Here is a 22475-nt window from a genome sequence, read left to right as displayed (position 1 = left end):
GTTGGAGACACAGGGGATTCCAAGGGTTATGAAGAAAATTAAAATATGGAAGTTTTATTTATGTTTCCGGTGTATTTGACCTGAAAATGTTTTTTTAATTTGGAAGTTTCTAAATTAGGCAGCTTAGTGAAAGTGAATTGGACTGCCTAATGAAAATAATTACTTTATTTTTTTATCGGGGTTCAAGTTGTAAACTTTAAACCATAATCGATATTCCTGAAATCGATCTCTCCTAGTCGTAAATAGCTTATTAAATTATTCTATTAATGATAATATAAAAATTGATATTTTTTCCTTGCATACAAAACCATGTTGCCATAGTGCACCTGCAACATGTTGCGCCAGAGCTTCAGTGTTGAAAAGCTCAAAAAACAGTTGATTCAAATTGTGGCCTAATGCATTATTGCAAGCTCGCATTCCGGTCACACTAGCCACCTAACAGCAACAAAAACAACAACACGGAAGTCTGTAAATGTAAATAGACGGAACTTGTTGCAGAAAACGGCATAAAACACAGCAAACTGAAAAAGTAAGCTAGGGAAACGGAGCAGCTAAGGAAGGCCCATCCGCTGGTCACATAAATGCGCATCAAGATGAATTGCGAACTGCAAGAGCAACAAAAACATCAGAAGCACCAGCCACACCAACAACAAAAGCTAGAAAACCACCAGCAACAACAACTAAGTAGCAACAAGTTACCAGTGAGAAAGCAGGAGAGCTGCTCGGATGACGAAGATGAAAATGTGAGCCGGACAGAGCGACAGAATCTGGAGTTTGCGAAGAAGCTGGGCTACAGCGAACAGTCCATACATTCGGCCTTAACCCGTTTGGGTTCCGAGGCCAAGCAGAATGAACTGCTGGCGGAGCTCATCAAGCTAACGGCAGATGCTCCCCGTCCCGCCCCTAATAGTACCAGCACCGCCTCCTCTGGATCCGCGCCCGCTTCTGGAACCTCCTGTTCCTTGCGCCACATTGTCATCGATGGCAGTAATGTGGCCCTCTCGCACGGCAACAACCTGGTCTTCTCCTGCCGAGGCATTCGCATATGCGTGGACTGGTTCCGTCAGCGGGGCCATCGCGAGATCACTGCCTTCGTGCCCAATTGGAGAAAAGAACTGGCCAACAATAATATATCAGATCGTGAGCTGCTTTACGAGCTGGAGCACGAGCGAGTCCTGGTCTTCACCCCGTCCAGACATTTAGATGGAAAGCGGGTCTCCTGCTACGACGATCGATTCATACTGAAGTTGGCTGTAGAGACCGATGGCATTGTGGTGTCCAACGACAACTACAGGGACCTGGTGCTCGAGAATCACGAGTTTCGGCGGGTCGTGCAGGAGCGCCTGTTGATGTACTCGTTTGTGAATGACATATTTATGCCGCCAGACGATCCGCTGGGCAGATCGGGCCCAAATCTAGACTTATTCCTGTGCTCACAGACGCAACAAAAGATGGCCGATGCCCAACAACTGTGTCCGTACGGAAAGAAGTGCACTTATGGGCAAAAGTGTAAGTTCCGGCATCAGAATCAGGGGTCCTTGCTACAGCGACTGCCGCTCCAGGCATCTCATAGCGCTCCGCTGCACAGCAATGGTGGCCCACAAATGGTCAGTCCGATAGGAAATAACAACAGTGTCAAGATCAACTCACTAATCAGCCGAGAGCCTTTGGGTCGCACCAAGTCCAACACCATAGAGCAGGTATGTCAGGGCTTCACTGCCCAAATGGATATATCCGAAGGTTCAGCCGTGGATTCGTCCCAGCAGCCGAATCGCCACAAGAAACTGCAGCGGCAACAACCGCCACCCGCCTATCCTCTTTTGATGCCGCTCCAGCAGCCGCAGCATGTTCAGCTAACCAACTATCACCACCAGTATCTGACGCGCACACCATCCGCTCCGGTGTCGGATCACGGTCACGTTCTGCCACTGCCCGCTCGCAACTACGCACATTTGTCCGCCTCGGATTCACGGATTAACGAGGAACTACACGCATCACATCAACTGCCTAGGGAGGAACAACGCCGCCTGTTACGCTACCACTTGAGCAGTCTGTTTCCGCCACATCAAGTCCATGCCGTGCTGCAGCTGTATCCCGAGGAGACCGACGCCAAGACCGTCTGTGCAGCTATACTTAATTTATTTCCGCATAATTAGGCTAGGCTTAAAGATCATCAATTATATATAATTAGATGTGTAATTACACGCGTGTCTCTGTGTGTTTGGGGGTATTAATCTTTGCAAGGATGCAAATGAATCTACATCTCCAGACCCACTATGTTGGCCGTGTCATAGGGCATCATTCCGTCGACGGCTTCCCGGCCGTTGCGCCGTTCATGGATAACCTTGTGGTTCCGCAGCTTGTATGCCTGGGGAAAGCCTTTTCCGCACACATCGCATCTGGAAGAATTTCATCAATTTATTCTTTTTGTCGACTTAAGACCGTAAGTGATACTTACACATGGGGCTTCTCCCCTGTGTGAATCATCTTGTGGAACTTAAGTGTGTTGGTGTATGTGAAGGTCTTGTGGCACACGTCGCACTCGTAGGGACGCTCGTTGGTGTGGATTCTGGAAGAGATTACATTAGAATCGATCTGAAGCTTCCTCAGCAATTTACTCACCTGTGGTGTTTATTGCGGGTGGACAAATCCGCAAAGGCTGCGGGGCAGTAGCTACACTTATACGGCCGATTTCCAGTGTGCGTGTTCATATGACGCGCCAGCTGCTGAGCCTGGGCGAAGCAGTGACCACAGATTCTGAAAAATAGTTACAGTTCACAAAAGTTTCAAATTTAATTCCATCCACAAGAAACTTACTCGCACTCGTGGGGCTTGATTCCAGAATGCACTTTAATGTGCTCGGTGAGGCGGCTCTGGGAGGGATACATATTGCCACACACATCGCAGATGTACTTGAATTCCTTCTTATCGCCGACGATGATTTTGTGACCGCCTTTGGTCTTGATGCCGGAGTGCTTTCGCGCCAGCATCTCCCCAATGGAAATACCTTCCTCTCCAACGATTTCCGACTTAATCGCCTGGTTATTTCCGCGGCGAATCTTAAGGGCATTACCTCGGGACCCGGACTTTAAGGTGATCGTTGTTGCTGATTCTGGCGATTCTAACGAGTCGTTTGTCTTGTTACGGCTGTTGGCGCGACGCTTGGGTGCTGCTCGATTCGTTCCAGCGGTCCTTACCATTTTGTTGGAGAAAAATTTCTCCTCGTCCTCATTGGCGCTCTCAGTTAATTGATCCTGGTCTTGATCCTGATCTTGTTCTACCGGATCCAGGTACTCGATGTCTGCCGAAAGCCCGGAAACCGACTGATCGCCGAAATCCTGCTCGAAAACGGCCTGTTCTGTTATGATGTCCCCCTCAAAAGCCTCGTACACGTCGTAGACTTCCTCGATAATGCCATCTTCCTCAACGTTTTCACTCTTAAAATGGACGATGTTATCCTTTTCGAGTTTCAAGAGGATTTCCTCTTCAAATTCGTCCTGGAATTCCGAGGCGGCTACATCTCCCGCGTTCTCTCCCTCACCTTCAATGTAGGTTTGCTCCTCGAGTTCCTCCTCCGTCTCCTCGGCCGCTGTCTCATGCTCCTCTGTATCTTCCTGCTTGCTGGCAGTCTCGTGCTCAACCTCAACCGGTGCCACAAACTGCCGAAGATGCTTGTATGAGTTCTGACACGTCTGACGGAACTTGAAGGCAATCTTCAGTGCCCGGGAGCACTTGTCACATATCTTGTCCGGATAGTGATCAAATTTTTTTATCTGACAAAACATAAAAGTGCATTAGGCTATCGGGATGTACATATGTGGCATACACTTACTGGCACTCCACCACACTCCATAATCATCTGTGTCATGTCCTTCGTGGATTCGTCGTTGAAAATGCAGGCCATTGGCTCCTTGGGCTGCTGCAAGCACACCCGGCACACTATCCACTTCTGGCGGGTCGCAGGTGCCTCTGAAGGTGAAGCTTGTGGGGCCTGATCTCTCATTATCTCCTATACCTCTCGATCCTGTCTCAATATTTAGCTTTTTCACAGAACACGCTTACTGGAGAAAGACGACGCCAAAATATATAATGTAGTCACAACCAAGCTGTTTGCGTTGCAACGCGAATGGCGGTGTTCAAAGGGGGTACTCAATTCAGACATTTAAATTTTCTTACGTTACTATCACAAATATATATTTATTTATATTTATAGAAATTTATGTTAGTTAATAAAATATATTTATTTTCCTTGCATAAAAACAATCGCAAATTATTTACAGAATGTATAGTTTGTCAGAGGATTGAAATATTTCATATCGGCATTATTTTTAAAGTACGAAACTTTTAAACTAAATATGAATAATTTATCTTTTTGTAAAACATGGCTTAAAATAAATGAAATATAACTTTTTATATTATTATTCTGTTGTTTTCTATTTTATTTTTGTGAAACACAAAACATTCGATATTTTTATTTGGCTCAAACGATAGGTTTTGCTTCCACCCACTATGAATGCGCTTCGCTGTGAATGTCACCGACGCCTGCATTGCAGCTGTTGGAAATCATTGCACTTGGGAAAACATTGGGACAATAGAGACTATTTTCAGTCTTCACCATGAAAACCGAGTCCAACGAGAAGTGGATCGTGTGCCGAGTGTGCCTAAACAATCCCATCGATGGCGAGGAGTTGCTCCAGGAGATTTTTAGCCAGAATGCCAGTACGCGGCTGGATCAAATGTTACATATTTGTGCCGGGATTCCCGTGAGTAGTCCATTTCTCAGAATACCAAGAATCCTGAATCCATTTATAATACTTAAACCCAAAGGTCAGCCAAGATGACAACTTCCCGGACAAGATGTGCAGTAAGTGTGTGCGCTGTCTGCGTTTTGCTTACAAGTTCCGACTCACCTGCCAGCGCTCCCACCAGCACATCATGGACATGCTAGATCGCGAGGCGAGCAACTCAGGAATAGAAAACGAAAGTCTTTCCCTAGCCGATGACCTGAAGATCTGGGAAGAAGACATCAGCCAGTTTAACGTCAAGCTTGAAGAGGAATTGAAGCACCAACAGACGGAGGAGCAAGAGGATCAGTCAGCGGGTCAGCTGGTCACCTATGTGGTGGAGGACGCGATTTTATTCGATGCCAACGACGAACACACAGAAGAAGAATATGAGACTGTTCAGACGGCAGTCGAAGAAACAGAGTCGGAAAATTTCGCAGAATACGAAGAATTTGAGCTGGTCACAGCCGAGCACAGTCCCTCGCCGCCAGAGGATACATCCAAAGCGCGCAACCGTAAAGGTCAAAATAAGAAAATCGATTCCAATGATTACAATGATGATGCACTTAGTATGGACGACCATGAAAGTATGGAGGCTGAGGAAATACCCAGACCGAAAGCATCAATTAATCGACAGCGACAGAACAAAAAGCGAGCTCAGCAATCCAGGGCAGTTACGGATCGAAATACTGTTGAAAAGAAACTCGGCCGAAAGCCGCACGGTAAATTCTGTTCTTTCATTTGTGATGTTTGCGGGAATATATATCCAACTCAGGCCAGACTTACAGAGCACCTGAAGTTCCACTCCGGTGTAAAGCCACATGAATGCGAGTAAGATTGGTAAAATGCCTCAAAATTAGTCTCTATTAATAAAACTCTTCGCAGGATCTGTGGACGTGGCTTTGTCCAAAACCAGCAGTTGGTGAGACACATGAACACGCACACTGGGAATAGACCATACAAATGTAACTACTGCCCAGCCGCCTTTGCCGATCGGTCTACCAAGACCAAGCACCATAGGTGACTATCAACTGGAATTACAAAAACAGATTATCATATAACAATGCTCATTTACCTTCTAGGATACATACTAAGGAACGCCCATACGAGTGTGATGTTTGCTCGCGAACCTTTACCTATTCCGATAACCTGAAGTTCCACAAAATGATTCACACAGGGGAGAAGCCTCACACGTAAGACATTGCAAATTCTACAAAGTTTTCTGGTAATAAATTTTATTGTATTTCTAGTTGTGATATTTGCGGCAAGGGATTTGTAAGGGCCTACAAAATGCGTCTGCATCGCATGACGCATGAGAAAAGAGGTCCCTGGAAATCGGTGCAAGTGGACGCCGAAGCTGAGGAAGACGGCGTCAAAGATATGCAAGAGTTGCTCAGATAGTGTACTTTAAATGTTAGGAGAACCAAATTGCATTTGGTTTAGACAAGTTTTAATTAGAAAGCCGCAGACTTAGTTTACAGCTAGTTAACATTATAATCTTCCGATAAAGCATAGTAAAATAAATTTGTAACTGACGTACATATATTTTTTACAGACCTTGGAATTATTGTGTACCTAAATTATAGGATCTGTAATAAAAAATTACTTCTAAATAATAAAAAGTAAGAGTTTTTTTTTTTAATTTTATAACATAGAAAAAAAGATCGATGGTTTGTAGATTTAAGAGATGAAAAAATGATCAATTGCCATTGTAGGACTCAGTAAAGGAACTCCCCTTCATCACTTGTGTGTTTTTTCATGGTATTTTCTATGATGCGGTTGGGAGAATGTTTTATGGCAAAGTCGGCATCCGAATGGACGTTCTCCCGTATGCGTCTTCATGTGAACTCGTAGCACGTTGGAATAAGAAAACGTTTTTGCACAGAACTTGCACTTGTACGGCCTTTCATTTGTGTGTATCCTAAAATACACTTATTTTGGGTAGAATAAAATCATTTGACAAACAATAAAAAAGTACCCACCTTTGGTGCTTGATTCGGGTGGAGGGATCCCCAAAGCAAGAGTCGCAGAAATCGCATTTATAGGGACGATTGCCGGTGTGAGTGTTCATGTGCCTAGCTAGCTGCGTAGTCTGGCGGAATCGTTTGTGGCAGATTCTATGGGTTAACCGAATTAGAAAGGTTTAAGGTGTGCATTTTAAATCTCATCTTACTCGCACTCGTGCGGCTTATCGTTATTGTGAACTTTCAAGTGAGCCGTCAACTTGACACGATGACTATAAACATTTGGACATAAATTACAGGAAAATAGTAACGCTTGAGCGGAGCTATTTTCTGGTTCGGAACATGAAACGCCGCCGTCCATGGACAACGGCTCTTCCCTTATAGGCGAAGGAGGCAGTGAATCGGCGGGCTCAATGCTGATGATTTCATCGACATCTGAGGAGAATTCGGTGCCATCCAATGTAACCACATACTCCTCGAACATGGCATCACTGTCAGCGCCTTCCTCGTTATCCTTTTCTTCATCTACTTTAGCAGATTCCTCGTCTTGTATTCGCTCCAGCTCCTTCTGCGCCTCCTGGCAAAGAGTCCTCAGCTTCAACGCCGCCCGTAGCAGCAGGGCGCAACTGGTGCATATAAGACTGGACCCATTTGAAGTTTCCGTCATCTTTAATACCCAATTTCAAGAAAATGAGACAAATAAATATGTGATTTGACAAAATTTGACACTTATTACCTGAATCCCGGTGCAACTTCGGATCTGCTCCAGGAAATTGGTCTCTGTGGGCATAAGCGACTCATCCTTGGGCTGCAAAAGGCAGATGCGACACTGGGAATCCTTTTCAGTCATTTCCTCATGCATCCTTTTGTTATCCTTGGTACAGTTCACATAAGATTGTTTAAACAGCTCCTCAAATTAAAAGTTGGGCCCTTCTATGCGAATGGCAACCGTTCCAGCGTTTATGGTGAATGACAGGGTTGCCAAATAATGGCTATGGAAGAACAAGCACCAATGTTTTGATCGTTACATTGTTCGGGGATTTTGTTTAAAACAATTTTAAATGGAACTTAAACTGGATATGCTAACCGTGTGCCGGACTTGCCTGCAGGACGGTGACGCCCAAATGATATCCATTTACGAGGTAGATGAGGAAAAAAATAAAGATGGGCTCTCTCTCTCCGAGAAAATAGAGGATTTTACGGGAATTCAAGTGAGACAATACAGTCTACGGAAGAAATAAATACAGTAATTTACGTTTTTGCTTTCCAGATAAGTCGCAAAGAAGATCTTCCCACTAGAATTTGTCTGAAATGCAAAGCCTTTCTAACTCTAGCTCACAAATTCCGGCAAATTTGTCACAGATCTAATGAATTCCTCAGGGAATACGTGGTCAAGGATTCGTGCATTGGTGCGGCGAAGGAGAAAGCCCAAGAAACCGAACAGTATGAACAGCTAGAGGTCGAAGTACTTGAAGAGGAAATTTGGGGCACTGAGGAAACAGCTCCGCCTCCTTCTTCCGCTCCAGATGACTCTGTTGTTCCGCCATCGCAATTCCCAGATGCTAAGGATAACCCTGTTGTTTTGGCCGTAGAAACGGTACCGGCTCCGACAACAGGAAAGCTATATGTCTGTGATATATGCAAAAATGGATACCCCAGGAAGAGTACCTTGGCCACGCACATGCGGAGGCACAACAACGATCGACCCTACGAATGCGAGTAAATTATAAAGGCCCAGAACGTGGATCGCCTTATTAAATAATATTATTTCAGGATTTGCCACAAACGCTTTCATGTTAACTATCAACTGATGCGCCACATCCGCCAGCACACTGGGGCAAAGCCTTATACCTGCGAATACTGCAATCGGAGTTTTGCAGATCGGACTTCTTTGGTCAAGCACGAAAGGTAAGCAAAAGAAATAATATTTTTTACACAAAGTATATAGAATAATGTTAAACTTTTATTTAGGACCCACCGGAATGAACGTCCTTATGCCTGCGATACCTGCGGTAAAACGTTTACCTATGCCAACGTCCTGAAAGTTCATTATAAAACGCACACAACCGAAAAGCCGTACACGTAAGTAGTAGTCCTGAATTACATATGTATACCCATATAATCAATATAAATGGTGGTATTCTTTCCTCTGAATAGGTGCAGGCTATGTGAAAAGAGTTTCGCGCGGAACCACAACTTGGTGGCCCACTTGCAGACCCAACAGCATCTGAACGACCCCCGAACTCCTGCGTATTTGAACACTCTTAAGCTTGGAAATATTAGTTAAGTTTTAAAAACGAATAAATAATTATAAACTATTATCATTCTACTTTCATTCTGAATTTTTATATTCAGTGTAGATTTAAGTGTAAAATTTATTAATTTGTTTTGTTCCCTCCGGAAACAAAATCAATCAATTTTCAAACAAAAATCAATTAAAATTTGAACAAATTTTATACAATTTATTTCACTTTTTATTGAAACTTACTTGCAAGCAGTACACCATCTTTTTTATTTTCTTAAATTTTGTTTTACAAACTTTACAACTTACACGTTGTACGAGGGAAATGCCTAAAAATTGATTGAAAAGTGCGGACTTGACTTTGACTTCGAGATAGTTATAGTGGGAGGAGGTTGATTAATTCATTAACAAAATTAAATAACAAACTATGAACGCGGATCGTGATCGTAGGCAATAATTGCCATACTAGAGAATGGCCTTTGCACAGCAAAGGTGCATCTACTTGGCCACCATACGGATCTTGTCCTTCAGCAAATTTCTCAGTTCGGTGACCATCAGCTCGTGGGAATCCTTAAACGTGGCCGAGACATCGCCGATTAGCGTGGCCTCCACCTCCGGTTTTAGCGACATGTCTGACATGAAGGAGCTAAGGTCGCGGGGTAGAACAGGCGCCTTCCAGTTTCCTATATATGAAGATTAAATTCAGTTTGGAGTTACGCTTGAAAATGTGAAAAACGAACTCACGTATAGATGCATCGCAGGCTTCCAACTTGTGTTTAAGCTGTCGCATCAGCTCATGAACCATTTGACTTCGCTCCTTTTCGCTAATGGGCTGCGGGCCATTCTCTTTTCCGCCAGTTGCTCTCTTCTTGGTCTTGGTCTTGGAGCTCACTTGGAGCTTGTCGTTCAGCACGGACAGCAAAAAGGCATACAAGGACAGCATCTATGCGGTAAAATAAAATAATTTAATATTTGATTATTTATCATATTTGAAAGGTTTTTACCTCCAGACAAGCGGACACCCTTTGCTGTTTTTCCCGGCGCTTCCACAGCCCATCCAAGCCGTTGCATTCATTGCTCTGGCTGATGGTTTGCACGCAGAGCTCCATGATTTCAACAACATGATCGCCCACCCGCTTACACTGGTCAACTAATCGGGCGGATCCACTGTGTAAGTCAAGCACCAATTGAGCCAGGTCGTCGAAGAAGCGCTCATATGGAAGATCGAGCAGCAGGAGCAAGCGCGTTGGAAGTAAATTGACTAAAAACTTCTGAGGTAGAGGCTTGTAGTTCATCAGTCGCAATCGCTGGAAAAGTCCGTTCCAGGATTCGCGCAGAAGTTCCAGCGTGGCATTCTCCGCCTCAGGAGGTACATCTTTTCCAGTGCTTCCGTGATACAAATCTAGAAAGGAGGCCAACAGGCGTAACATCAGCGAACGCACTTGGAGAACCTCTACCTCCTGGTCAAAGGACTCTTTGCGCTCTTCTGCTGAATCTACCTGGTGCAACGGATCCCAACGTATGATAGCCTCCAAGTCCCGATTATCGCTCAGTTCGTGCCAGGCTATCCGATCCTCCGCTGGTTCGATGCTCATCGCGGAATAAGTACTAAGATTTTGCTGGACATTTCCGTAGCAGCTGACCAAATCGCAGATCTGCGCTTCGACCGAACAGGCGACATACTGAAGACTATTAGTTAGTCGCTCCTTAAAGTTCATGAACTCCTCCATCTTCGAGAAAGTGCAGAACCTGTAGGTCAAGGCAATATACTCCAGGCGTTCCTTGTAGCTGTTGGTAAAAAACTTCAACGTTGCATCATAAACGCTCCTGCTGCCAGAGAATCTTCCGGCCAAAGGCAAAAGCTGGCAGTGTACATATCCCATCGAGTCTAACTGTATCTGCTTGATGTCCAGGTACTCGTACATCTCCTGCGCCCCCACCTGGCAACCGAACAGATGGTAGATTTTCAGGCTGAGCAGTTTAACGTGAAAGTTGCTGGTACTGTTCCTCAGAACGTACTGCAACAGGCACAATGCTTCAAATAGATGATCCGACTTGTTTTCTCGACGGCTGAGGTCATACATTACGTTGGCCGCCAGTAGAGCGTACGGATCAGAAGGTCCCATCTCGGTGGCCAACAACTGTTTGCCGAACGAGCAACGACCATGTTCGTAGTGCAGTTTCAGGGCGGTGTAGAAGGCCAGCAGGTGATCAGCAGATAGCTCCTCATGAGAACCACACATCCTCGAAATTTGCAGGGCACATATGTGCTTCTGCATTTGCTCCTTCTGCAATGGAATATTTTGATTTAAAAAGGATTTTTTTCACTATATAGGCAACGACTTACATTCTGCGGTAACTCACTGGAGGTGACACCGCTCTCCAACAGTAATTTATTGGCCAGCGCTTGACGCTGCTTCATGCTGATGGAAGGCAAGAACAACGCGATGTCGTGGGTGCAGCACGATTTGTCGCCAAACAGCTGGAAGTACTCAATGACCAGTTCATCGAAATCGCCAATCAATTGCTCCGCCGGTAGCTGTTCCTCCCGCATGCGTTTGTGTAATTCCAATCTAGCCAAATAGGGACCTCTTCTCTTTCGCTCCGAAGACTCGATAATGCGCTGCAGGAACTGTTGACATCTAGCCAACGAATCGTTTTCACCGTTTTCCTGCTCCTTGGTCGAGAGTTTAAGCAATTCAAATGAGCTTTGAATATACTCCTTGTAGTAGTCCCAGCGATCGCGACTTTTATACAAAAAAATGGATTATAGTTTCATAAAATAATAATTTATCTTTAAAACTCACTCTGCATCGAGTAGTTGCATAAGAAGTTCATTCAGTTCCCTCCAGTTTCCCAGCTCTTTGAGGAGCTCGAACTTCATGCTGACAGGAGCACCGGGGTAGAGCTTGCCGCATAACTCACCGGTGAGGAACTCCCACGCCTCCTGGAACTTGCTCTGCAGCTTCAGGATGTGAAGGTAAAGGAAGGCCTCTTGCTCAGTCTCCATTTTTCCTTCCTTGATGTGCTTGTCGACCATGCGCTGCGCCAGACCCAAATAGATTTTCCTCTTCTCCGGAATCGCCGATTCCGGCCCCCGTATGCCTTGGAAGACCACACTGATTACCGACCAAAAGTAGTATGCGTTCTTGGGCTGAGCCTTGTACAGTTGCAGGGCCACTGCCTGCTGCGCCTTGTAATCCTCAACGCGCACATGGGAGATGAAAAGGTGGGCGAGCAGCTCCTCATTACCAGGATTCTGCTTCACCGCATGCTGGTACAGTTCCACGATTTTGTCCACTGCAATGAACCGGAGAAAAATATATATAATTAGCTAGAGCTGCCGGGGGCACAGGTACGAGTATATATAAATATTCTGTTCGTTGGCACGCACTTGCCGCCGTCGTCCGGCCAAGATAATACATTTTTAATTAGTCTGCCGAGCCGCGCGTGCCAAGAAAATACGAAAATATGAATTGTGGGCACTTCGTATGCGTACGCAGAGGCGTCCAAACGGGGGTTAGTAGGGTTTTAAACAAATTAGTAATGAATCTTAAAAATCAACGTTTACAACCTATGAAAACATATTTCTACATTCATCGAGCAAGTGCTGAAGGCTTAGTCATAGAGTATTTGTCTATTAAACTAGGTGATATTTAAAAAAAAAATAAAAAAATGTTTGCTGCACATCAAAAATAAATCTTCGCAGGCTTAAGAATACTATATATTCATACCCTCATTAAAAAGGGACTAATTCTTAAGTATTTGTTTAGAATTAATTATTTTTACCCAACAAAATTTTATGGGATCCATTATGAGAATGTAACTACATATAAACTATAGAAAAATCAGCTTAAGTCAACCTTCCAGACGAACCAAATAGTTCTTTTAATAAATTAAGTATTAAAAGTAATTTTATATTATAAGTGTAAATATCACAATCTTTTTACAGAAAACATATTTAAAACGAACAAATGAAACGAAATGCAATGGCTAAACTGATAACATTGTCATGCAACTAAATTACAGGTTACCGGTTCTTAACTCTAAGTAATGATATAGATTTGAATTCGGAGTTGAACTTTCGTCTTAAAAACAAAAACTATTTGGGGTTAGTACAAATCTTAAAGGGGGATTGCTATGAGTTGCTGATTAAATCTAATGTTTGTAAAGTGATCTGATATTGAACAATATATATTCTTGTTTTTCGATAATGTAAATAATGTTCACCCCTTATAAAATGGGATCAACTAACTATGCAAATAGTGGCGATCACGGGTCTGAGCAAACTCAAAGCTGTTACAATCGCACAGATTTTCTTTTATCTAACAAAACTCAGACCTAAGTTAACGTCTCACACATGCTGCTCTGAGGCATGGTGTCCGATTACCCGCACGTACATTGCTCCATTTCCCGGTAGCAGAAAGATAGAACTTGGAGAGTAGAGTCGTCCGTTGGCTTCTCCTCTGCGACGGCCTGCAGGCACCCATGACTTTCGTCGTAACGTCCTAACCTGAGTAAGGACAATCCTTTCAAGGCGCGGGCACAGATCAAGGTAGGGTGCTTGCGAAGCAGCTTTTCCGACTCCTGCAGGGCTTTTCGGTTGTTGCCAACCTCCAGGTTATCTAAAATGAGAAAAGATTTTGGATCTTACACCCTTGCTTCATAAATGTATGGGAACTCCAAGCTCACCGTAAACCGGCCGCAGGCGACGCTCGAACAAGGCCGAGTCCATGCCCTGCTGCTGGTGGTGCTGTGCCATGTTATGCTGCTATGTGCTGCTAACCTAATTACAACGTGCTGCATGCACCTCGCACACCGCTGTTCGATCGGGTCGGGGGATTTGACTCTCTTTGGGAATTGCGGCACGCTGGTGCCGTTCTCGTCTCTTTTGGCTGTTCCGCTTTTCCGCGGTGCTCGGGCGATCGAGGAGCGGGTGATGGTCTCTTAGGCACTTGTTTGGTTCGGTCAAACCCTAATTAAATATTTAATTTCATAGAAATTAGTAACTTTAAATTTTATTCAAAATAAAAAAAACCGCAGACTGCATATTCAGAGAGGGCGAAGCAGACCCTTAGTATTTTAATCGGTATTTTTCTGGTATTTTCCATGTGGTCAATGCCAGCACTAGGGGTGCTCAAAAAATCACTTGATTCGCCACAGGACACGAGACAAATGAAAAAATTTTCTATTTTCCTTTAAAATTATGATTCAATAATATTATTTTTTGGCTTAAAATAATTAAATACAAAAAATTGGATTCGATTTCACGTTAATATTATGATATATATATATATGATATATATAATTAAGACCAGAAAAAAAATGCGTTTACTAAAAAAAACTCCAAATCCAAATAAAAAACAGTGTAGATTTGAATTAATTTTTAAAATAATTTATTTAATTTATTAAATCTTGACAAAAGTGTGACTTGGGAATACCCATAGCAGTTTTCAGTATCTACCAATTGTCTGTTGGTGAGGAGACTTACAAAAAAATGATGAAAGGTGAAAAAGTGTTTATCATTTTACTCAAGTGCTAATTTGATCGTTTAACCTTTGTGAGAAGCAGCGACACCTGATAACATCATAAAACTGAGATTTGGAAACTTAAAAAAGAAGATCGTGACTCACGCACATGCCACGCAACTTTACAGTTGCTCATCGCTAGCTGGTGCCCCCGAAATAAAGAAATAAAATGCAGACTTTTACGATCTAAACTGCGCGCGGGCACGTAACCGAAACTTTTAAAAGTATTATACTACAACTAAGAAAGGATTAACATTGGCCCTTGTGAATTAGTAACCGGTGGCCGCCGTTTTCTTCGATTTTCCGGCTGTTCCGCCTGCCCTTGCTGCATGTCCATTTTTGGTGAAAGATTTTTCGCCAAGAATTTTTCAGCGCGCAATGAGAGATGAGATTTAACTGGCTGAGCGAGTACGTGGCCAGCATCGTTAGCACCGAGTCCGCCACCTCGTCTTGGAGGCAATTGCAGGAGCAGCTGCTCGACCCGCAGGCCATCTACTGCCGTATCAAGTCGACATCCGCCGAAGCGCTGGAGCACATAGTAATCGCATGTGCGGTGTACTTGCTAGTATGCCTGGGCCTCTACAAGCTCACCTTTTGGCTCTCCCGCCACAGCAATGCTACACAATCAGAATCGGGAGGCCTCAAGAAGGCTCTGCAGTCCGGCCTGAGCCTGCGTAGCGTCCGGCTGCCCCATGCGGCGCACATGGAGCGCGTCCTCCTGGTCACCGCCCACCCGGACGATGAGTGCATGTTCTTCGGTCCGCTCATCTACTCGCTGACGCAGCGCCAAGGCTGTCAGGTGTACATACTCTGTCTGTCCAACGGTGAGACTCTATAAAGCAACCATATCGAGGATTAATGTACATAATTCAACCTAACATGGATGTGCCTAATGGGCAGCCAAGCAGAGACTCTTAGTAGTTAATTTAATGCATTTTGTCAGCCAGGGATTCAAAAATATCCACATCAAATGGAATATAAATCGAATATCCCATTAACAACGAGTCATGCAGGTCTTCCCTAATATTTATGTATTACTTTTTAACGTTCTGTCATAGAGAAACTGAAAAAGATCAATAACATTCATTTGTAAACCATCTAAAAACTGTCTTAACTTAAACGAAGTATAACGTTCAATAACATTAATCCTTAATCAAAAAAATTCAATATTTTATAAATAACAAATATCTCATCCAGTTATATCTAGATGTAAAAAATTAAAAGTCTGAAAAGGAACGACTTGGTACAATTTTTGTTGTACTATTTTTAAACTGAGTCATTTATAGATCTCAAGAACCTTCTTTTTCTCTACCAATTAATAGACATGTCGCAACCAAAATGGAAATTTAACTAAAGGGTCTAATGAAAAAACTTAGCAAGATGCATTAAATTAGAAAACATTTACTAAAGTATATTTTCATTTGTGATTTAGGCAACTTCGAGCAGCAAGGCAAGGTGAGACGACAGGAACTGTGGCGGTCCTGCTCAAAACTGGGCATTCCCGAGTCGAACATTGTGCTGATGAACGCCACCAACCTGCCGGATGATCCCAATGTGGACTGGCGGCCGGATGCAGTGGCCGGTCTAATACTCCACGCCGTCGAGAGCCTCAGCATCCAGGCGATATTCACGTTCGATCGCGATGGCGTCAGCTCGCATCCGAACCATTGCGCTGTGTACTACGCGGCTGCCTCGCTTTGCTTGGCCAACCTTTTGCCCAAAGGTGAGAGGGGAGGAACGAATCACGAGGGCGGAGGTGGTGGCGGATGCAAACAATGGGTGCATGTTAATTGGCGTGCCGATCGTTGTTGCTGCCGCTATTTATAGCCTTTAACACTATAGTATAGAGCATTTTTTATGTGTTTCCCAACGCAGATTGCAAGTTCTACACCTTGGACTCGATCAATCTGGTCAGAAAATATCTATCCATCTTCGACCTGCTGTGCACGTGCTTTATGTCGACGCATTGGTATGAAATTAAGGCCAAAACAGTCTCTCCTGACACTTAGCAATATCTAACAATATTTCCATAAATGTCCTGCAGGTGCATTCTAAATTGGAAGGAGGCAGGAATCGTGAGGAGCGCTATGATGGAACATCAGTCGCAGATGAAGTGGTTTCGCTGGCTGTACATCTACACGTCTCGCTACATGTTCATCAACTCGATGCGTCAGATAAATCTCTCGGATGTGGAACTGGAAATGCAGATTCATGACAACTAAAACCGCGAAACGGAATTATGAATAAGAAAAAAAACTTTGAGAGGGAAACAACACCAAAAGACAAACTACCTTCATAAACAGATGCTCTAACGGCAGAGCGTGTTGTGTTTTTTTTTTAGACTCTGACGATTCTACTAGTATATACATATATGTGACTATTGTTGGCCAAACACGCGATAGTAATTGGTAGGCAATACATCCGAAACAAACCAGGGAACAAAGAACCAGCAAAAGCAGCAGCAGCACCACAAAACAGTCCATAACTTAGTTTCGCACTCACACACAAACGAAATGGCAAATCTTTAAATCTGCCTATTCATTAGTTAGATCTAATTATTATTTATACTCAATCCAAGCAATGTTCCAAAGTGTGCGGTGTAGTCAAATGCTTTAAAAATTAAACAAATGCATGCATTATTATAATTGTTAGCTTATGTTTTTAATTTTGTTTGTGTATACATTTATTCCACGTCCTTAGCATACAACACTCCTTTAGTGAGCTTTCTTCAACACATCCGTTCCTGTAAAATTGTAAAATAGTTTGTTGTAAGCAGCGAAGTACAATAATTTTTATAAATATATTTACATAAATATATGATTGTATCTATACATATAAATCTACTTATGAGCCAGAGAGAATTCATAAATTATAGGAAGCTGTTATTTGTTCGTATCATTTAAAAGAGCGCACTTTCAAATGAATTGTTTTTGGGCCACGCAGATCATAGTAAAATGCGAAGCGATTTTTGTTGCAATATTAAATGAATTGTTTTATTTGATAAATTAAAAAACCAAAAAAAATAATCAACTTTAAAAAGAATTTTAACTAAAATTGAAGATTTATTTAACTTGTGTTCTTTAGACATTGTATTCATAAAGAAAACGATAATTTTTTTTTAAGACTTTTAAGACTTCTCTTAAGAGGTTTTTTGCTTTTGGCTCGCCTCGAGACCAGTTTCGTCAGCACAGTTGACAATTACTTTTCCGAGGCCCTCGTTGGATTCCTCTTGGGCAGTACGGAAGGCCTCCTCCGCGTGGCTCAATGGGAAGGTTCCGGCGATGAATTTATGCATGGGAGCTCGACCCGATTTCATAAGCTGCAGGGCGGTTGGATACCTATGGAGAAAGTTGTAACATTTCTATTTTCAATTAAAGATCTACGTACATATTCGCGCTACGAAAACTGGGTATCAAGCGGATGTTCTTCATCAGGACGTCCAGGGCATTGAAGCTGGCGCATTCCGTACCGCACTCGGCCAGGACGCAAATACCACTGGGTTGCAGCGCCATTACGGCCAGGTTCATGGTCAGTGCCGAGATGGAACAATTAATGACACGATCGGGCCAGTCGTGGAACTTGCAGTACATGGCCTCTAACACCTCGCCGAACAGAGAGTTCTCTTCGATGGGAACGGTGTCGAAACCAAAGTCTCTTGACGCCGCTTCCAGAGCTTTTCCACTCGGTCCACCAATAACCACACGCTTGGCGCCAAGGGCTTTGGCACAAAGACCCGCTGACACGGCTGTTGGACAGGCGCCGATTATGAGGACGTTACTCGTAGGTGTTACACTGCCGGTGAGGCAGGCCTGGCAACCCAGGGCCAGTGTTTCGACGAGGGTACCTTCATCCATGCTAATGGATGGATATAAACGATGACAAAGATCTCCCGGATGCGTTTGGTGGGTTGCCAGGAATCCATTGTAGACCATGCCGCAACACATATTGTACTGACCCCGTTTGCACAAGTCGCAGATGCCGCAAGACAGCGCCGATTCCATGACTACGCGATCACCCACCCGTAAATTTCGGACAGAGCGCCCCACCTCTTCCACGAATCCGGTGGCATCGTGACCCAAGGTTATGGATTCTACAACACTGTTGCCCCTTTCGTAGACATGGATGTCGGAACCCGATATGGCCACGGAACTCGTTCGAACCAGTACATCTAATGGGAAAGTGGCAGAGAAATAGTCTTTAAATGGTCGTTGTAATCTTACCAAAGTCGGTTGGAGTTGGCCTGGAAACTGGAACCATGTCTATTTTGTAGGGATTCGGAATTCTTACGGCATACGCCTTCCCATTGAGGCCAGGCTTGAGGTCAGGTTTGATTTGGCAGGCGGAACGTGTACTGAACGATCTTTGGCACTGGTACCAGTACTTCAGGGGCAGGCGGGCATCTTTAATCAGCGTAATGCCTACTCTGCAATGATCATGGAAGTGAAATGTTTGGAACAAATTTTGATATTTCAAGATTACTCACTCTTTTTGCCCTTTCCACACCCCTTTTTGTCCTTTTTGCTTTTTTTGGCTTTTTTGCTTTTCTTGGGGCTCTTTTTCTTCTTTTTCTTCTCACACTTCTTTCGGGGGAACTTGACTTTGGCGCAATGGCCGGAGCATCCCTTGATGGCGCAGTCGTCATCACTTTTAAAGCAGTCCAGTCGGAGGCCCGTTCGTTCCTTTTGGTCCTTGCCGCGGCTCTTCGGATACTTTTGCGCCATTGAACCGCACTTGCCAGGCGACTTCTTCTTCTTCTTCTTTGAATAGGATCGCTTTATGAGGTCCATGCCACTCAAGCTTCCAAAACGGCGACGCATTAGGGAGGAATTTATGACAAAACGGGCTGGAGTTTCGACAGTATCGGTCAGTAAACGTTTTCCCTGGCACATGGGACACTGGCAAGGAGTGTTCTTCGAGGTGGGGATACGGTAGTTGCGGCGTACTCGAGTGGAGTAGACCAGGAAACGAGGTCCTCGCGGAGATCCAGTCTGGCCAAGAACAGTGGAAAGGTAGCGTTTGTTGAAGTCATTGGGTGCATAGGTGGAGAACTTGCACCCCTTATCTTTGCCGCCCTTGTTCTTCTTGAACTTGGCACAAGGATCCTCCTTCTTGCCACCTTTGCCTCCTTTCTTGGCGCAGGGATCCTTCTTTTTATCTTTCCCTCCTTTTTTGAACTTGGCGCAGGGATCCTTCTTCTTACCACCTTTGTCTCCTTTCTTGGCGCAGGGATCCTTCTTCTTACCTTTGTCTTTCTTGGCGCAGGGATCCTTCTTTTTTTCTTTCTTTGCGCAAGGATCCTTCTTTTTGTCTTTCTTTGCGCAAGGATCCTTCTTTTTGTCTTTCTTTGCGCAAGGATCCTTCTTTTTTTCTTTCTTTGCGCAAGGATCCTTCTTTTTGTCTTTCTTTGCGCAAGGATCCTTCTTTTTTTCTTTCTTTGCGCAAGAATCCTTCTTTTTTTCTTTCTTTGCGCAAGGATCCTTCTTCTTGGCGCAGGGATCCTTCTTTTTATCTTTTCCTTTCTTAAACTTGGCACAGGGATCCTTCTTGTCCTTGCCACCTTTGCCTCCGTCCTTGGCGCAGGGATCTTTCTTTTTACCGCCACCCTTTTTTTTGGCGCAAGGATCTTTCTTTTTCTTGTCACATTTGTCGCCGGAAGCCTGGGCGGTTACATCTAAGGCGCTGGAAGCCTTCTTTTTTGGCGGCTTCTTGGTCTTTTCTGGACGCTTGCAGGGGTCTTCTTTGCAGGGATCAGTGATCAGAGGACACTTTCCGGGACACTTCTTCTTTGGCTTTACTGGCGGATGCTTGCAGCCATCTTTGCCCTCAACTTCCTCCTTAACGTCAGGAACGACGGCTGCCATCATTTCCTGAGCCAAATGACCCACGTGGGCAGCGGGATGCATCAGAGACGTATCGATGAGCATATCTTTCTGCATTTCCTCATTTTTGGTCATCTCCAGGTCACCAATAAAGCTATTTGAACTGGATGAGGAGAAGCCCTTCTCCAGAGCCGTGCTGCACAGATTGGCTGCCAGCGAGGTAAGGTCGTCATTGAACCCAGGCATCTTTTCGTCCGTGATCTGATGAGCGTTTAGCTTCTCTGTGTCCAGCTCCACCACGCCAGAAATCAAAGCGTTGAACCTGAGCGGCACTGTATGCTCCACTGTTCCGGGTGCATCCATTTCCACCTTTGTGTGCATACAAATCATGGGATCTTGAAGGTTCGCATCGTCGGTGTGCGGATTGGCCAATGCGTCCTTAAGGTTTGTCATGTCCATCTCGAAGGACAGCTCCATTGAGGAGACGGCCAACTCATTGAGACGACTGCTCATATCTTTAGGCACATCCACACGTACCTCCTCTATAAAGTCATCCCTCATGAGAGGATCATTCAAGTTGGCACCGAAAGCAGTAAATTGAGTGGGATTTTGGGAACCCAGAGCATGCGGCAGGGTGGAGGTCGACTTGATGTCAAAATTGGGAGCAGCAGTCTGTGGTTCTGCTGTCATTGGAGCCGTCTGAGCCAATCCGGCCTGAAGGCAGCTGCTGACCGCCTCCTGCCGTTCCTCCATAGGTGTGCCACGTCCTAGGCCCAGGCCAGCTCGACTGAAGTTTGTGCGATCCGCCACGGCGTCCACATCGGCCGACAATGGTGTGGCGTTTAAGGACTCCCAGAACTGTTTATTTTCACTGTTTATTTCTTGCCTCGCCCGCTCTAGTTCTTGCTGCACCTCGGCTAGTTCCGTAGTTGTTTCCTCCACCTCTTGCATTGCATCGCTCAGAGCGTTGTACTCTTCCATCATGGTATTGGAGAAATCTTCGATGTGGTTTGCGTAGAGGCGTAGTTGATTGATGGTGTCAAGGGTCTCCTTCAATGTATTAGCATCCATGGTGGACAGGTCCAAAGGCACAACCACAATCTTCACCTGCTTGCCACTGTCAGACTCGGGGGTGATTAGACCCACTGGTAGAAGCTGGTTCTTTTTTTCCGATGCTCCCGAGAAGCTGACTCGTTTACGCGACATGTCCACATTATCGTTGTAGGTGAAGACACTGGTGCCCTTCTGAGAGTACGGCTGTACCCGGATATTGGCATGACTGAAGGCACCCGATCGCGATCGCGAGGACACACTGCAACATAGCTGGCTTAACTTGCGGGCCTGCAGGATACTACGTGGCCGGAAGAGCGGGACGTGGTAGCTTAAACATCGCGATATCTGCAGAAGATGCGGCCCGAGGCGATTAGTCGGACAGCTGCCAAATATCCCGGGCATTTTTCGATTCAATTTTATTTACTAAAATTTTGTTTACTTTTTCGAAATGGAATACATCAAATAATTTATTTAATATTTTTTTCAGGAGAAAAAAAGTGTAGTGTGAGATGTAGGCCAGAAGGAATTGTACTGAATAGTTAAAAAGGCATTTCTCGACAGCTCAAATTTATATGGCAAAGCCTACTATGATTTGATATTTTGATATTTGAATTTGGGGAATATAAAAATGTTGCCAATTGAAATGTTGCTAAATGAAATGTTTCTCAAAACTATACATTTTTGTTAGATTCCGAATTTTTAAACTTCTAGAAACTTTTAAAACTCAATTTTCATTATGAAGTCTAATAAAAAACATTACATAGTACGCTTAGAGTTTTATGTCAGTTTTTGGGGCTCAAAAGAATCACTTAGAAGATTTGCAACTAGTGTGACACAAAACTATCCATGAAAATAGACCAATTAAGTTACTTACATGTATAAAATGAGTTAGTTTACCAATTAACCGCATACTCAATTTTGAATTTGTATGTTAAAACACTTCACTTAAATTTGTACTTTAATTTTGAAATCGGGTCGAAAATGTAAAAACCCTAAAACTTGATGTTGCTACACAGACTAGTGTTTAAATACTGAGTAAAATAATTAGATATTCCGTTAAACTAAAAATCCCAGCTTACTAAGTT

General features: G+C 44.1%; 8 protein-coding genes across 11 annotated transcripts; 4 read left to right on the top strand and 4 right to left on the bottom strand.

Annotated features, from left to right (window-relative positions):
• The first annotated feature begins 395 nt into the window (after window positions 1–395).
• Window positions 396–2199, top strand: LOC6500123 (endoribonuclease ZC3H12A). The gene has a single exon (XM_001953143.4). It carries the CDS (start codon window positions 582–584, stop codon window positions 2154–2156), a length of 1575 nt encoding a protein of 524 aa, XP_001953178.1. The 5' UTR covers window positions 396–581; the 3' UTR covers window positions 2157–2199.
• LOC6500418 (zinc finger protein 62 homolog) lies at window positions 2121–4156 on the bottom strand. Its single transcript, XM_001953142.4, has 5 exons — window positions 3833–4156; window positions 2818–3773; window positions 2623–2757; window positions 2459–2569; window positions 2121–2399 (listed from the first exon to the last, which is right to left on the bottom strand). Exons 1-5 carry the CDS (start codon window positions 4001–4003, stop codon window positions 2258–2260), a joined length of 1515 nt encoding a protein of 504 aa, XP_001953177.1. The 5' UTR covers window positions 4004–4156; the 3' UTR covers window positions 2121–2257.
• A 340-nt stretch (window positions 4157–4496) lies between these two features.
• LOC123257005 (zinc finger protein OZF) lies at window positions 4497–6426 on the top strand. The gene is made up of 5 exons (XM_044714182.1): window positions 4497–4763; window positions 4828–5615; window positions 5670–5804; window positions 5867–5977; window positions 6035–6426. The coding sequence occupies exons 1-5, from the start codon at window positions 4617–4619 to the stop codon at window positions 6183–6185; spliced, it is 1332 nt and encodes a 443-aa protein (XP_044570117.1). The 5' UTR covers window positions 4497–4616; the 3' UTR covers window positions 6186–6426.
• An 82-nt stretch (window positions 6427–6508) lies between these two features.
• LOC6500417 (zinc finger protein interacting with ribonucleoprotein K) lies at window positions 6509–7704 on the bottom strand. The gene is made up of 4 exons (XM_001953140.4): window positions 7485–7704; window positions 6958–7415; window positions 6767–6901; window positions 6509–6705 (listed from the first exon to the last, which is right to left on the bottom strand). Exons 1-4 carry the CDS (start codon window positions 7608–7610, stop codon window positions 6525–6527), a joined length of 900 nt encoding a protein of 299 aa, XP_001953175.1. The 5' UTR covers window positions 7611–7704; the 3' UTR covers window positions 6509–6524.
• A 17-nt stretch (window positions 7705–7721) lies between these two features.
• LOC6500125 (transcription factor Ouib) lies at window positions 7722–9069 on the top strand. Its single transcript, XM_001953139.4, has 5 exons — window positions 7722–7959; window positions 8019–8467; window positions 8522–8656; window positions 8720–8830; window positions 8906–9069. Exons 1-5 carry the CDS (start codon window positions 7810–7812, stop codon window positions 9033–9035), a joined length of 975 nt encoding a protein of 324 aa, XP_001953174.3. The 5' UTR covers window positions 7722–7809; the 3' UTR covers window positions 9036–9069.
• A 135-nt stretch (window positions 9070–9204) lies between these two features.
• LOC6500416 (phagocyte signaling-impaired protein) lies at window positions 9205–14090 on the bottom strand. Of its 2 annotated transcripts, XM_001953138.4 has the most exons (7): window positions 13683–14090; window positions 13391–13615; window positions 11798–12290; window positions 11338–11737; window positions 9995–11278; window positions 9735–9933; window positions 9205–9673 (listed from the first exon to the last, which is right to left on the bottom strand). In XM_001953138.4, exons 1-7 carry the CDS (start codon window positions 13750–13752, stop codon window positions 9489–9491), a joined length of 2856 nt encoding a protein of 951 aa, XP_001953173.1. In that variant the 5' UTR covers window positions 13753–14090; the 3' UTR covers window positions 9205–9488. The 2 variants fall into 2 exon arrangements, with proteins under 2 accessions (XP_001953173.1, XP_014766552.1); XM_014911066.3 differs by lacking the exons at window positions 13391–13615; window positions 13683–14090 and adding an exon at window positions 12385–12555.
• Window positions 14091–14467: 377 nt separating this feature from the next.
• On the top strand, window positions 14468–17560 carry LOC6500126 (N-acetylglucosaminyl-phosphatidylinositol de-N-acetylase). Its single transcript, XM_001953137.4, has 4 exons — window positions 14468–15342; window positions 15951–16241; window positions 16394–16487; window positions 16563–17560. The coding sequence occupies exons 1-4, from the start codon at window positions 14904–14906 to the stop codon at window positions 16738–16740; spliced, it is 1002 nt and encodes a 333-aa protein (XP_001953172.1). The 5' UTR covers window positions 14468–14903; the 3' UTR covers window positions 16741–17560.
• Window positions 17561–22419, bottom strand: LOC6500415. Of its 3 annotated transcripts, XM_014911065.3 has the most exons (5): window positions 22265–22419; window positions 19002–21735; window positions 18739–18936; window positions 17906–18686; window positions 17561–17856 (listed from the first exon to the last, which is right to left on the bottom strand). In XM_014911065.3, exons 1-5 carry the CDS (start codon window positions 22298–22300, stop codon window positions 17658–17660), a joined length of 3948 nt encoding a protein of 1315 aa, XP_014766551.1. In that variant the 5' UTR covers window positions 22301–22419; the 3' UTR covers window positions 17561–17657. The 3 variants fall into 3 exon arrangements, with proteins under 3 accessions (XP_014766551.1, XP_014766550.1, XP_044570115.1); XM_014911064.3 differs by lacking the exon at window positions 22265–22419 and having other exon boundaries at window positions 19002–21914; XM_044714180.1 differs by lacking the exons at window positions 17561–17856; window positions 17906–18686; window positions 22265–22419 and having other exon boundaries at window positions 18748–18941; window positions 19002–21828.
• Window positions 22420–22475: the final 56 nt, after the last annotated feature.

This window comes from Drosophila ananassae, chromosome 2L (assembly GCF_017639315.1).
Source record: "Drosophila ananassae strain 14024-0371.13 chromosome 2L, ASM1763931v2, whole genome shotgun sequence".
Classification (NCBI taxonomy): domain Eukaryota; kingdom Metazoa; phylum Arthropoda; class Insecta; order Diptera; family Drosophilidae; genus Drosophila; species Drosophila ananassae.
This window is presented reverse-complemented; position numbering and strand designations above follow the sequence as displayed.

Coding starts and splice junctions, on each gene's coding strand:
- LOC6500123 (XM_001953143.4), top strand. CDS start 582: ATGCGCATCAAGATGAATTGCGAACTGCAAGAGCAACAAAAACATCAG.
- LOC6500418 (XM_001953142.4), bottom strand. CDS start 4,003: ATGAGAGATCAGGCCCCACAAGCTTCACCTTCAGAGGCACCTGCGACC. Junction 2,758..2,817: donor ATCAAGCCCCACGAGTGCGA/GTAAGTTTCTTG, acceptor ACTATTTTTCAG/AATCTGTGGTCACTGCTTCG. Junction 2,400..2,458: donor ACAGGGGAGAAGCCCCATGT/GTAAGTATCACT, acceptor AAATTCTTCCAG/ATGCGATGTGTGCGGAAAAG.
- LOC123257005 (XM_044714182.1), top strand. CDS start 4,617: ATGAAAACCGAGTCCAACGAGAAGTGGATCGTGTGCCGAGTGTGCCTA. Junction 4,764..4,827: donor ATATTTGTGCCGGGATTCCC/GTGAGTAGTCCA, acceptor TTAAACCCAAAG/GTCAGCCAAGATGACAACTT. Junction 5,616..5,669: donor GTAAAGCCACATGAATGCGA/GTAAGATTGGTA, acceptor AACTCTTCGCAG/GATCTGTGGACGTGGCTTTG.
- LOC6500417 (XM_001953140.4), bottom strand. CDS start 7,610: ATGCATGAGGAAATGACTGAAAAGGATTCCCAGTGTCGCATCTGCCTT. Junction 7,416..7,484: donor GAAGTTGCACCGGGATTCAG/GTAATAAGTGTC, acceptor TGGGTATTAAAG/ATGACGGAAACTTCAAATGG. Junction 6,706..6,766: donor ACCCGAATCAAGCACCAAAG/GTGGGTACTTTT, acceptor AGTGTATTTTAG/GATACACACAAATGAAAGGC.
- LOC6500125 (XM_001953139.4), top strand. CDS start 7,810: ATGGAACTTAAACTGGATATGCTAACCGTGTGCCGGACTTGCCTGCAG. Junction 7,960..8,018: donor AGGATTTTACGGGAATTCAA/GTGAGACAATAC, acceptor TTTGCTTTCCAG/ATAAGTCGCAAAGAAGATCT. Junction 8,468..8,521: donor GATCGACCCTACGAATGCGA/GTAAATTATAAA, acceptor ATATTATTTCAG/GATTTGCCACAAACGCTTTC.
- LOC6500416 (XM_001953138.4), bottom strand. CDS start 13,752: ATGGCACAGCACCACCAGCAGCAGGGCATGGACTCGGCCTTGTTCGAG. Junction 11,279..11,337: donor CCAGTGAGTTACCGCAGAAT/GTAAGTCGTTGC, acceptor ATTCCATTGCAG/AAGGAGCAAATGCAGAAGCA. Junction 9,934..9,994: donor GGGTGTCCGCTTGTCTGGAG/GTAAAAACCTTT, acceptor TTTACCGCATAG/ATGCTGTCCTTGTATGCCTT.
- LOC6500126 (XM_001953137.4), top strand. CDS start 14,904: ATGAGATTTAACTGGCTGAGCGAGTACGTGGCCAGCATCGTTAGCACC. Junction 15,343..15,950: donor CATACTCTGTCTGTCCAACG/GTGAGACTCTAT, acceptor TTTGTGATTTAG/GCAACTTCGAGCAGCAAGGC. Junction 16,488..16,562: donor TGCTTTATGTCGACGCATTG/GTATGAAATTAA, acceptor AATGTCCTGCAG/GTGCATTCTAAATTGGAAGG.
- LOC6500415 (XM_014911064.3), bottom strand. CDS start 21,792: ATGCCCGGGATATTTGGCAGCTGTCCGACTAATCGCCTCGGGCCGCAT. Junction 18,937..19,001: donor GTGTGGAAAGGGCAAAAAGA/GTGAGTAATCTT, acceptor ATTGCAGAGTAG/GCATTACGCTGATTAAAGAT. Junction 17,857..17,905: donor AGTTTTCGTAGCGCGAATAT/GTACGTAGATCT, acceptor CTTTCTCCATAG/GTATCCAACCGCCCTGCAGC.